This window comes from Felis catus, chromosome X, assembly GCF_018350175.1.
Source record: "Felis catus isolate Fca126 chromosome X, F.catus_Fca126_mat1.0, whole genome shotgun sequence".
Classification (NCBI taxonomy): Eukaryota; Metazoa; Chordata; class Mammalia; order Carnivora; family Felidae; genus Felis; species Felis catus.
In genome coordinates, this window is record NC_058386.1 from 26,256,008 (window position 1) to 26,269,545 (window position 13,538).

General features: G+C 42.6%; 1 protein-coding gene across 6 annotated transcripts in view; it reads left to right on the top strand.

Moving 5' to 3' along the window:
- The window catches only part of GK (glycerol kinase), a 77,889-nt gene that overhangs the window by 17,015 nt on the left and 47,336 nt on the right, over positions 1-13,538 (top strand). For all 6 annotated transcript variants that reach the window (XM_019823712.3, XM_045050500.1, XM_019823714.3 and 3 more), the window contains exon 4: positions 5,923-6,000. In XM_019823712.3, coding sequence (XP_019679271.1) covers positions 5,923-6,000 — 78 coding nt within the window. The remainder of the gene's footprint in view (positions 1-5,922; positions 6,001-13,538) is intronic.

Consider the following 13,538-nt stretch of genomic DNA (forward strand, 5'->3'; position numbering starts at 1 on the left):
CCGGGACTCTTATTTTTCGCTACGTGTAGTGTCCGGGTTTGTTTGTTTGTTTGTTTTTCCTGAACATGTTCCAATTATAAATTATGATGTTATTTTTATTAATTTTTATAACCGGGCTCTAGGCCAGTGGGGCTTGAACTCACGACCCCAAGACTAAGAGTCGCAGACTCTACCGACCGAGCCAGTCATGCACCCCTGACTTTATTATTTTTTTTTTTAATTTTTTTTTCAACGTTTATTTATTTTTGGGACAGAGAGAGACAGAGCATGAATGGGGGAGGGGCAGAGAGAGAGGGAGACACAGAATCGGAAACAGGCTCCAGGCTCTGAGCCATCAGCCCAGAGCCTGACGCGGGGCTCGAACTCCCGGACCGCGAGATCGTGACCTGGCTGAAGTCGGACGCTTAACCGACTGCGCCACCCAGGCGCCCCCCTGACTTTATTTTTAAATAAGGATGCATGCCATCCATAATTCCACCAACAACAATTACAACATCCGGTAGTATTTCCAAAGGCTTTTTCTAAGTATATTTTCCTAACAGCGATTATAAGTTTCCACAGGCAGTGTTAAGCAAAATTGAACCAGAGATTTTGAAGTTAGCAGTTAACTCGTTCATTTTACTAGCAATACTCACTGTTGAGAAAAATCCCTCCTGAGAAGGAACATACAGGTGAAGCAGGAACCTGCTAGATACAGTGTACTACATTGGGCTGCATATATGCTGCTGCTGCTAATATCTGTAACTAAATGACTGAGGGGCCAGGAAATTATATATACTTCATGCCTGTAACTTTCATATGCTCCTAAATGGGTGATAAACCAGGGTGGACAATTACAGAACCTGAATGTGTTATTCTGAGGAAGAGGGAATTAAGATTAAGAGAGACACGGGTGCTGGGATTAGCAGTCAGAAAAGTTTGCTTTAAAAACAACACAGGGGCACCTGGCTGGCTCAGTCAATAGATCATATGACTCTTTTAAAAAAATGTTTATTATTTTTGAGACAGAGAGAGAACGAGGAGTAGAGGAGGGTGGGGACAGAGGATCTGGAGCAGGCTCCTTGCCGACAGCCGAGAGCCCCATGTGGGGCTCGAACTCACGAACCGTGAGACGATGACCTGAGCCGAAGTCGGACACTTAACTGACTTAGCCACCCATGTGCCCCGGATCATGTGACTCTTGATCTCAGGGTCATCAGTTTAAACCTGGCATTGGGGGTAGAGATTACATTAAAAAAAAAAAAAAAAAAACTTAAAAAAAAAACCCAGGAATTTAGGGTAAACAGGACAAGAAGCTGGAACGCTGAGAAAGTTCAGAGGTGCTGCCCAAGACCTATGTGCCCTGGGGCAGTAATGGAGATGTTTTTATGGCTGCAAGAGAATCCTGAGAACCTATTTCACCAGACTTGGGTTGTCTGCAAGAAAAGCAATTTTACTTGGCACAAAGGAATCAAAGTAAGATAGAAGGGAAAGAAGGAGTGGTGAGGGAGGAACCTGTAACCCATGAATCAGATAGAGATAGCTCTAGATTTCATCCTGAGCACAAGTTAGAATGAGCCAATAAAGAGAGATAGCCTGAAGGGCATAGGACAGTGACTCAGAGACTGCAGCTCAAAGAGCAGCCAGTCTGTTGACGGAAAATTAATGTAGTGGGGGGAGAAGAGGGGATTTTCCTCAACCATGAATTCATCGTGATCCCACATTGGAAAGTTGCCGCTCAAAGTATCGTGTTGACAGTATTCCGCTTGAGCAATCCATCGCTGAGGTCCCGCTGAGTTCTCTGGCCTCTGCTGTATCCACAGTGCTGCTGGGCACTTCCTTTATGTGTCCTAATTAGCTCCGTCCCACTCTGCAATTTTTCCACGACTCTCTCCTCAGTGATATTGATCACAATGAGTGGAAGCAGTAAGTAACAGGTATGGAGTGGTTCCCGTGTGCCAGGCACCGTTACAATGTGCACTAACTCTGGGATTCCTCATTGTAACCCTGGAAGGGGGGCGAAACTATGATTGTTTCTATTTTACAGAAGATAAAAGTGAGACTGAGGTCGAGGGTCATGTTGCTAGGAAAACAGGAATTCGAATTTGAACCCCAGCGGTCTAGCTTCAGAGCCTGAGCTGTATTAAATGGTACCCAAAGCTCCAGCTTCTACTTGTGCTCGGCTCCCCTGGAGCAGACAACCTTGTGTGCTACCTCACAGGGAAAGTTGAGACTCTGGGGCCTTAATTCCTCATTTCCTGTTCCCGTACTTAAAATCTAGAACTCTCGGGGCGCCTGGGTGGCTCAGTCGGTTAAGCGTCCGACTTCAGCCAGGTCACGATCTTGCGGTCCGTGAGTTCGAGCCCCGCGTCGGACTCTGGGCTGATGATGGCCCAGAGCCTGGAGCCTGCTTCTGATTCTGTGTCTCCCTCTCTCGCTGACCCTCCCCCGTTCATGCTCTGTCTCTGTCTCAAAAATAAATAAACGTTAAAAAAAAAAAAAATCTAGAACTCTCATCCATTTCCCTCCATCACAAGGAAAGCGATACCCTTCTGTCTTACTTGAGGCTCCTCCCTCCACCAGTGCATTAATCTCCTCGCCTCCTGTCACTGTAAGAATCAGGACCATGTTACGGCGCCTGGGTGGCTCAGTCGGTTAAGCGGCCCCCTTGGGCTCAGGTCATGATCTCACAGTTCGTGAGTATGAGCCCCACGTCGGGCTCTGTGCTGACAGCTCAGAGCCTGGAGCCTGCTTCCGATTCTGTGTCTCCCTCTCTCACTGCTCCTCCCCTGTGCATGGTCTGTTTCTCTTTCTCTCTCTCTCTCTCTCTCTCTCAAAAATAAATAGACGTTAAAAAAAAGTTAAAGAAAAAAAGAATCAGAACCATGTGTCATTGTTTTCCAGCACCCCTGTCTGCCACATTGTCCTTTGCCTTCCATCTTGATTCCTGCAAACATTAGTGTCTTCTATTAAAAAAAAACAACAACAACAACAACAAACCAAATCTCTTCCTTTTACCCTATGCCTCCAAATTTCTCAGAAGTATACTGTTAGTCATCTTTGTACCCTTAGAAAAGGTGTTTTAGTAAGTAAATTTGCATTGGATAAAGATTATTTCGATAAACATTTAGTAGGCTCTCCAAGGAAAAAAGAAAGGGCTCAAATAAATAAACGAAAGTGGACCTTAAAACGGATGGCAAAGAAGTACAAAGGATCCTAAGAGAGTGCCACTAACAATGATAGCTCAACAAATTGGACAACAGTAGAAAAAATTGATACATTCCTGGAAACATAGAGTCTAGACAGAATCATCAAGAAATAGAAAATATGAATAGACCAACCATTAGCAAGGAATTTGAATCAGTAGTAATAAAAGTAAAAATAAACAAGCAGGACTGCATCAAACTAAAAAGCTTCTGCCCAGCAAAGGAAACCATCAACAAAATAGGCAACCTACTAAATGGGAAAATGTATTTGCAAATCATGTATCTGATACGGAGTTAATGTCCAAAATTACAAAGAACTCCTACAATTCAATAGCAAACAGTCTAAGTAAAAAAAATGAACAGAGGGCCTGAATGTCGTTTTCCAAAGAAGACCTCCAGATGGCCACCAGCCACATGAAAAGATGCTCAACATCATTCATCATCAGGGAAATGCCAATCAAAACCACAATGACATATCACATCACACCTGTCAGAATGGCTACTTTCAAAACAGCTGTTGGTGAGGATGTAGAGGAAAGGGACCCCTTGTGCACTGTTGGTGGGAATGTAACTGGGTGGGACCACTGTGGAAAACCGTAGAGAGGTGGCTCAAAAACCCAAAAATAGAACTAACATATGACCTAGCAAGTCCGCTCTGGTCTTTATCCAGAGAAAGTGAAAACGCAAATTCAAGAAGATACATGCACCCCTATGTACATAGCAGTTCTTAACAATAGCCAAGACATGGAAACAACCCAAGTGTTCGTTGACGGATGAATGGAAAAAGTGTATATACAGACAATGGGATGTTAGCCACAAAAAAGGAAACCTTGCCACTTGTGACAACATGGATGGACCTTGAGGGTATGCCAAAGTCAGACAGAGGAAGACAGACGCTGTATGATTTTATTTGTATGTGGAATTCAAAAAGCAACACAAAAGAAACAAAACTCGTAAATGCAGAGAATAGACTGGTGGTTCCTGGTTGGAGGGGGGACAAAACTGGAGTTGAGGTACAAACTCCAGTCATAAAATAGATAAGGCATAGGGCTATAATGTCCAGCCTCGTGACTACGGTCAACAGTGTTGCATTGCATATTATGTAACTTTGTATGGTACCAGGATGATACTAGATTTACTATGGTGATCACTTTGTAGCCTATACATGTATCCAATCATTAGGCGATATACCTGAAGCTAGTATAATATTGTCAGTTACACCTCAGTGAAAAATATACATATTCATTTTCCATAGGCCAGTTTTCATTGCTCTCTATTACACATAAAATCTCCTTACAGTAAAATCTAAGTAATTGCTTTTTTAAATTTAGATTTTAGTGTATTGTTTTAAAAAAAAACTGTTGTTTTGAGCTTTAAAAAAAAGATTACTTAGAACAAAGGAACTGTTGGGCCCCCTCCACTCTGTGCCGGTCAGAGCATTCCTGTAGCGTTTTATTCTGGGCGGGCAGCTTGAACAGAAAGTTGCGTGTTGCTTGGAGAGTTGGTGAAGGCACTTTAAATCGTGCCATGTGGAAAGGTGCCTGGATGGCTCAGTCGGTAGAGCAGCTGGCTCTTGATGCTGGGGGTTGTGAGTTCAAGCCCCGTGCTGGGCAAAGGGAGTACTTAAAGCTACAAGGAAAAGGATTTTTTTTTGTTTTTAAAACACCGAAGTTGTGAATAGAGATTGATCTGTTTTGAGAGAGGTAGAGAGGATTTTGTCAATGGAAGGGCTAGCTGAATGGTCACGTGACAAGTGGTTCTCGGGAAGACTTAAGCAAAAGATGTGTTGTTGATTATATAGCCTTTAAAGTCGGTCCTCACCGTACATTCCGGAAGAGCTCGATCCTTTAGGTCAGTGCGTTCATCCTAGGCTGCATAGTAGAAATCGCTTGGCGGGGGGGAGTTTAAGGAAAAACACTAACGTTCAGCTCCTATCCCAGTCTGTGAAATTGGAATGTTTGGACCATGAAGTGGACATTGATATTTTTTCAGAAGCTCTCCAGTTGATGCTAATGTGCAGCCAAGTCTGAGAACCTCTGATTTGGCTGAATAAGCTGAATTGAATAAAATGGTATGCATTAGTATTTTACTTATAATAACTGTAACTTTAGCATTTGAGTTCCGTAGAGGTCAGTATAATGTAAATACCATCACGTATTGTATTTATGCCCGATTTAAATTTGCATGTCTTACATTATTAAAATACAGGACCGAAACAATTTGTCAAGAACCACAATATGAGGTTGCCTGGCAGGAAGAATTTTATCTGTAGCTATTTTCTCAAAACACAGGCATGCGCACGTGCACACCCACAGAGAAATGGCTCATGGCAGTTAGTAAACAAATGAGTGAGGTGATTGCGGGTCGCTATAGAATAATGAATTGGCTATTATAAATTTCGAATTATTGTATTCCCTTTTTATAAGGTTACCTGGGAGCCTTTCATTTGGATATTGTTCTGAGTCTGGGTCCATGTTGTCATGTGCCGGTAGTGAAGTGGGAAGCAGTCTGTGGAAATAAAAAGAAGCACTTGTTGACCTTGGCTGTTCACTTTTCCTGGAGCCGCTCAAAGTGCATTCAACACCACTACAAAAGTGCCAAATGTTTTTTCAAACTGTTAAGTTTAGTTACGCATGTAAAAAAAACCTTTTTTTTTTTTTTTAAAGAACTGTTCTCCTGAAGTAGTTTTTTACTTGTTTAATTGTCTACTCCCTTCTGTGTAACTTTCTCTTTAAAGCTATTGGTGTCAGTAACCAGAGGGAAACCACTGTAGTCTGGGACAAGCTAACTGGAGAGCCTCTCTACAACGCTGTGGGTAAGCTGCTGTTCATTGATGTCATATGCAACGCCTTTCTCCACTGGCAAACATTGTCACACTGAACTGTCTGGCTAAAAGAGCATGCAGTCATGTTTCTTCTACTCTGATGGGATGGGCAGAAGAGTCCTCTAAGAGATTAGTTGTTATTTATTTACAGATATTTATTCACATCTTGAATTATCTGTTTACCTTGCTTTCCCCTTTTCCCGATTATTTGTATTATACAAGTGGTTCAGTGTAGCCAGAACTGTTTCATAGTCCCTGCTGTTTCTGACACCTAAAAGAAATCTCAAATGTATCCCATCTTATTCAAATGTATCCCATCTTATTCAAATGTAAATGACCGTGAGTATATTTTAGCATACTCTTAGCACATGACATTTGCGCTAAATGACACTGTCACTTGCCGAAAGTAAAATTTTGTTGTAGATATGGTCACTAAAAGGCATCGTTGTATTTACAAATAGAGAAACACAAGTTTTTGTCCATAAAATACCACGTTTGTGGGGTGGCGTTGGAGGTAGAAATTGTCAGAGATGGGATGATCGATAGAGTGAGCTTTTTTTCCTTTAGAGTTACTTTAGTGGTATAGTTCCTTTAGTATTGATTGGAAGAAAGTGATATTCAAGCAGAAAATGTACTAAAAACGTGCCTTGTAAGAGTAGCATGAATCCTTTGCAAATAATCTTTATAAAACGTTAAGGTATTTCATGTTACCGTGTTATCAGGAAGCATGTAGGATGTCGTGTGTACTTGTGATAAAAAATTAAAGACTTCAAAAAATGTCAACGAATTGCAACCACAGGTCCTTTTTCACAAAAGTGCATGTTTTAAATCTTTATTTTGTTCTCATTCTCCTGAGCAAGTAATTTTGAGTATCAGTAAAGCAGGATATTACGGTGTTCGTGACTGATGCCTAGGGAGTATTCTTTCCTGCATCACTGTTAGCCAACTTCTTGAACTAGTTAGGGTTTTATTTTATTTTTCCCCTAGGGAAGTGGAGGGACCATCTAAAAGGAACCAGAAAGTTCCCGTTAAGCTCTAAACTTTGAATCATAAAAATGCAACTTTGGACTTTGAGTTGTCATTTTAAAATAATGCAACTAGGTTACTTGAAGTTATAGTTAAAGACTTAAGTAAATATTTTACCGGAAGTAGTTTCTTTTTCTGATGTGCTGATCTACTCATTTTCTTTTCTTCTACCTGTGTCCTTCTGTGCCCCATTCTTTGGGCTTTTCAATATTAATTTATACGGCACCTATGAGATATGAAGAACTTTTGTCAATCCCTGAAGCATGCACATGTTTGGGAACCTCCTGGTTTGGTGCTATCCCGGGTGTGTTATAGAGGATAGGAATTACTGGCCGGTTTTGTAAGCACTTTGTAATCTAGTTTTAGGAAGACGCTAACACAGAATTAGGGAATAGTTGATGAACTATGCTGCCAAATTGAATGGGAATTAGAGCAAGTATACGTTAGTATGGATGTTGAATTCAGGGCATACCTTTTGAGGAGGTTGAACTCCATTTTAGGTCTTGAAGAAGGTACCGGATTACTTTAGGAAAAGGGGACATTGAAGGCTAGTGTGAACGAGCTCTGAATGTGAAAATGTGTACACGTATTTCACCAAGAGTAAAGACACTGATGAGTTGCGAGGATAGGAGGATTTATTTATGACTTGTTTTTTTTTTTTTAATTTTTTTTCAACGTTTATTTATTTTTGGGACAGAGAGAGACAGAGCATGAACGGGGGAGGGGCAGAGAGAGAGGGAGACACAGAATCGGAAGCAGGCTCCAGGCTCCGAGCTATCAGCCCAGAGCCCGACGCGGGGCTCGAACCCGCGGACCGCGAGATCGTGACCTGAGCTGAAGTTGGACGCTTAACCGACTGCGCCACCCAGGCACCCCTCCTCTTCTTTATTTATTTTTTATTTTTTTATTTAATTTTTTTTTCAACGTTTATTTATTTTTGGGACAGAGAGAGACAGAGCATGAACGGGGGAGGGGCAGAGAGAGAGGGAGACACAGAATCGGAAGCAGGCTCCAGGCTCCAAGCCATCAGCCCAGAGCCTGATGCGGGGCTTGAACTCCCGGCCGCAAGATCGTGACCTAAGCTGAAGTCGGACGCTTAACCGACTGCGCCACCCAGGCGCCCCAATTTATGAGTTATTATTAATAAAACTAATAGTGATGATAATGCTCACTCAGTAAGTGCTAACCTTACTATGTACTAGGGATTGTGCTGAACTATTTACCTGTATTATTTAATCTCAGTGACCCTGAAGCAGGTTTTACTTGCCTTATTTTACAAGTGAATTCTGGAAAAGCTCGATATTTTGTCCAACGCTACATAGCTAAAAGTAGAGGTAAAGCCACAGTTTGGACGTTTATAAACCCCTCCAACCCCAAAGCCTGTGTTCTCGTTTGGATAAAGAGGGCTTGGTGAGGATATAGAGGGCTCTGAAAGCCATTCACTGGGTGACATGGGATGACAAAATGAATAATAAAGGAGAGTTTAGACCCTGAGATCATGACCTGAGCCATAATCCGGAGTCAGACACTTAACCAACTGAGCCACCCAGGCAGCCCAAGAGTTCTCAGACTTTCAAGTGATCATGATTAACATGCTCAAGGAATTCCTTGACAAGAATGATCACCTTAGTAAAGAGTTGGAAGTTTCAAAATAGAAATTCTAGAACCGTACTAAAAACTCAGTTGATGAGTTTTGTATCAGATTAGACACAGCTGAAGATGAATTAGTGAACTGGAAGAGAGTGAAGCACAGAGAGACAAAGGTTTGGAAAATATAGAAAAGACTCCAGGAGAAAGATGGAGTAAGGTGAGGAGGTCTAACATATTTGTAACTGGAGTCCCGGGAGAAAAAAGAAATGATAAGGTTTTTCAGATTCAGGAAGCACTGTGATTCCCAGCCACGATAAATACACAGAAAGCCATATGTAAACATATGCGGAGACCTGAAGATAAAAAGTAAAAAAAAAATTTTTTTTTTAATTTTTTTAACGTTTTATTTATTTTTGAGACAGAGAGAGACAGAGCATGAACGGGGGAGGGTCAGAGAGAGAGGGAGACACAGAATCTGAAGCAGGCCCCAGGCTCTGAGCTGTCAGCATAGAGCCCCCCGACGCGGTGCTCGAACCCACAGACTGTGAGATCATGACCCGAGCTGAAGTCGGACGCTCAACCGACTGAGCCACCCAGGCGCCCCAAAAAGTAAAAATTTTTAAGTAGCCGAAAGCTTTGACCTTCAAGAGGGCCACCCTGACTTGCAGGGGCTCCTGGCTGGCTCGGTCAGTGGAGCATGCGACCCTTGATCTTGGGGTCGTGAGTTTGAGCCCCACGTAGGGCATAGAGATTACTTAAAATGAATCTTTAACAAAGAGAGAGCGTCACATTGACTTTCAGTTAATTTCTCGATGGAAACAAAGTAAGTCAGAATACAAAAGAATGAAGTCTCTAAAGTGCTCAAATAAAACCGGAACTTCCACCGACGATTCTATACCCAGTGAAAATCGTCTTAAGTAATTAAAGTGAAACATAACAGCAAAGACAAGCAAACACTGATAGAAATCATTACAAGCAAACCCCCACTGAAAGAAAAAGTGAGTGCTGTTTTTCACATAGAAGGAAAATGTTCTCACGCGGAAAGTTGGCAATGCAAAGTCCTAGAAAGGGTAAATATGTAGGTCAGTCTGAATGAATTTTGACTGCATAAAACAATAACATTATGATGTTCAAAATGTATTAAGAATTAAAATACATGGCAACAGTTGTACATGAAAGGAATTGGGGGTAGATGAGTTTCAACTGTTTTGAGGTCCTTGTATTGTCAAGGATACATGTTTTAATAATCTCTAGGGTAAGCAATGAGAGTAAAATGATGTATAATTAACCAGCTTATAAAGGGGGAAAATTAAATGATTTTTTTTGAAAAAGGCAAGAAAGGAAAGAAAAAGGAATGTGAAATGGGAAGGAAGGACAAATAGAAAGCACTTAAATCCAAATATGTAAGTAAGTATATTCCAAAGAACAAGATTCAGGGCACCTGGATGGCTCAGTCAGTTGAGTGTCTTTTTGACTTCGGCCCGGGTCATGATCTCACAGTTCGTGAGTTCAAGCCCCCCATCGGGGTCTGTGTTGACAGTGCGGAGCCTGCTTGAGATTCTCTCTCTCTCTCCCTCTCTCTCTGCCCCTCCTCCGCTCATGTGGTGTCTGTCTCAAAATAAATAAACTTAAAAAAAAATATATTAGAAAGGACAAGATTTCGTTTCTCCACAGTAAAATCTAGCAAAGGGGTTGAGACTGCTCATCAGTTAATGGGAATAGTGGAGAGAAGGCAAACCCGAGAGACCTTTTCGAGGAAAGACACAACCTGTAGGTTTGTAAATCAGATACAGCATAAAGATGAGGCAAGGTGGTGGGGGGTGCAGGACAGGGCTACAAGATTTTTAGCCTGAGAGAACAGAAGAAAACTAGCATTTAAGGGGTGCGAGCCTGGGAGAAAAATGGCTCGCTTCTTTGAGCAACGTGAGTCCCGGACTTGGAATCAAAGCTCATCCCTCGGCAAGTAGGTCTGTGGCTCTTTGATAAAGAGATTGTCCAGATGTTAGATGGAGATTGAAAGTTGGTACCAGAAAGGTGCTAGTCTCAGTTTATTATGGATGACTTCACTAGAGGAATGAATGTACATCCTTCAACAAGAGTTTAAGTGCCTTTCTGTGTATAGGTTCTGTGGTGACCCCTACACAGTGACAAGCCAGGCAGGAGGCAGACACCATGCTTGCCTTTGTGAGTCAGGAGCCTAGGGATCGATACCCGGAAGTGAGAAGAAGGAAGGGGAATAGAGACAGAGGAGAGAGAAGGAGTCCTGAGCTGGGAAGAGAAGCCACTCGGTCATGACAAGGATATAGGTTCTGCCTCCAGTTTTATGTCACCCAGGGAAACGCCAAGGTGTCCTGTCTCCATGCAAATCTGAGCTGAGAATATTTACATGGTATTAAGCCTTCGGCAGCTTTCTCTGAAAACAACACAAGGTGGGATTGGTGGAAACAGAATCAGATTTTCACAGATCTTTGTCCTTGAGCTTCGTCTTTGTGGATATCACAGTCTGTGGGTTTTAGTCTCTCTCACCCTCTCTTTGTCCCTTTCTTGTAACTCTGTTGCTCTAGGCCTGTCTTTCTCTTCATCTCTCGCTTTACTTACATAACTCGGTTATGTAACTGATGAGCAATATTTGTTATAGACTAGCAAATGGGAGAAGCAGTCTACACTTCCCTTTTTTAAAAATTGCTTTTTATGTGGCCTCCTGTTTTACGGTTCGAGGTCTCCTGATACGCAGTCAGCTCAGTCGCCCCCAGAACAGCGACCGGTAGGAGGATTTCAGGGTCAATCGGTGGACCCGAAGCACATTCGATGAAGAAACTTAACACTGAGCAAGGCTTTTTTTAAACGTGTCTTTGTTTACTGACATATTTTATAACAGATACAAGCACGGAAAGAAAGTTTAAATCAGTCCATTGAGGCACAGGTGGCCTGTTTCAGAAGTTGCAAATAGTGTGAGAGTTGATGAGTTAATTGTGTGATGAGCGAGGTAAACAGTTGCAGTTGATGTGTCCCTGACCCCGGGGCGGTGCTTTTCTCTCGCCCCGTTAGCGTCCTCTTCATCAGTATTCTTCTCTGAAGACTTCCCTTCACCCCAAGCCTCGCCCTTTTTCTAAGCCTTTTCCGTCCCAAACCAGCTTTTACTAGGAGTCCACACACCTTGGTGTCTCCCGAGTATTACTGACGAGAAAGGTTGGGGGTTACACACACACCATAGATGAAGCCCAGCACAACTACAACTACGCACCCAAACCCCACAGCACCGAAGCGGTGTGCGTGTCCCCTGGGGAAAGGCTTGAATCCGGGGTGTTTCATATCTTCCGTGTGCACATTTCACGATCGATACCACCCGGGCTCCAGTAGCTTTCTGTGGTTCATGGTTTCATATCAAAATATCATTCATAGGGGCGCCTGGGTGGCGCAGTCGGTTAAGCGTCCGACTTCAGCCAGGTCACGATCTCGCGGTCCGTGAGTTCGAGCCCCGCGTCGGGCTCTGGGCTGATGGCTCAGAGCCTGGAGCCTGTTTCCAATTCTGTGTCTCCCTCTCTCTCTGCCCCTCCCCCGTTCATGCTCTGTCTCTCTCTGTCCCAAAAATAAATAAACGTTAAAAAAATATTAAAAAAAAATTAAAATTCCCTATGGGGCACCTGGCTGGCTCAGTCGGTGGAGCATGTGACTCTGGATCTTGGGGTTGTGAGTTCAAGGGGTGCTTGAGGCCCATGTTGGCTATAGAGATTACTTCAAGTGAGATCTTTTTAAAAAAAAGTTCCCTGTGACGTATAAACTCTTTTCTGCAGAGAGTTGCACTTTTAAACACTGGTCATCCTCTTTGCCTTTTTTAATGTTTATGTACTGGTTAACCCTGGGCCAGTGATTAAACTTGTGTAATTATCTGTTGAGATCTGAAGGAACCTTGAGCTTGTTTTTTTTTGTTTTTTTTTGTTTTTTTTTTTTTTAACCTCGTCTGGACCTGGATTCGGTTTCAGAGTATCAGCATGAAAGAAAACCATAAATGGCCAACTATCTAAAACGTGGAAACATACTTTTTTCGTTTCGTTTCATTTTTATTGTTTTGCTTTGGAAGGGAGAAGTTTTTTTTACTTTTGTCAAATCTAGAATATTCGGCTTTATCAAGATCTACTTCCATTTCTCCTTATGTCCAGTCCTTTATTACAGGGTTTTTTGAATGCCTTCCATTTCCTCCATTTGGGGTAAAAAAAAAATATGGCTGTTTTTGTAATTATTCAAGTCTTCAACTCCAGGCCAGTTTAAAAAGAAACTGGATTTGATTTCAACTTTGAGGTTTCTGATCTTTACTGTTTATATGCCACTGAAGACTTTAAATTCATCCTGGCTTACCTGTGTGTCATAGGGGTTTCATGCTGCATTCAGATTCTGGGTTCTGATCCTGGCTTTTCCACTTCTCTCCATTCTGTGTCTTCCCTTGACAGTTAGACTGGAGAAATTCACAGTGTGGACTTCCTAGGCACGAGGCAAAGATCAATGAGCTAATACACGTAGAGTACTTACAATAGTGCCTGGCAGAGTAGAAGGCTTCAGTGTTAGCCACGGCCACTGTTCGGAATTGACTGATAGTCTTTTTCACCCAGGAATGCCAGATGGAATGATTGATTTCTACATGACAGGTGTTCTTAGGGGACATGCAGAGCCTACGTGGATCACACACGCTTGTGTCAGTCCTTGGCGTCCCGGCATTTATACACCTAAGACCCGAAGTGGGTTCAGCCCCCCACATTGTGGCATATACACGTTTTAAATCACCGCCTCCCCCCGCCCCCGCCCCCGCAACTCTGCATTTTTCTTTTGGCCCCAGTGACTTTTGAAAATGTGATCAGGGGAAGGGCAGTCATCGATTACGGTCTCTTCTCCTTTGCAAGTGACCTCTTGCCCTGCTT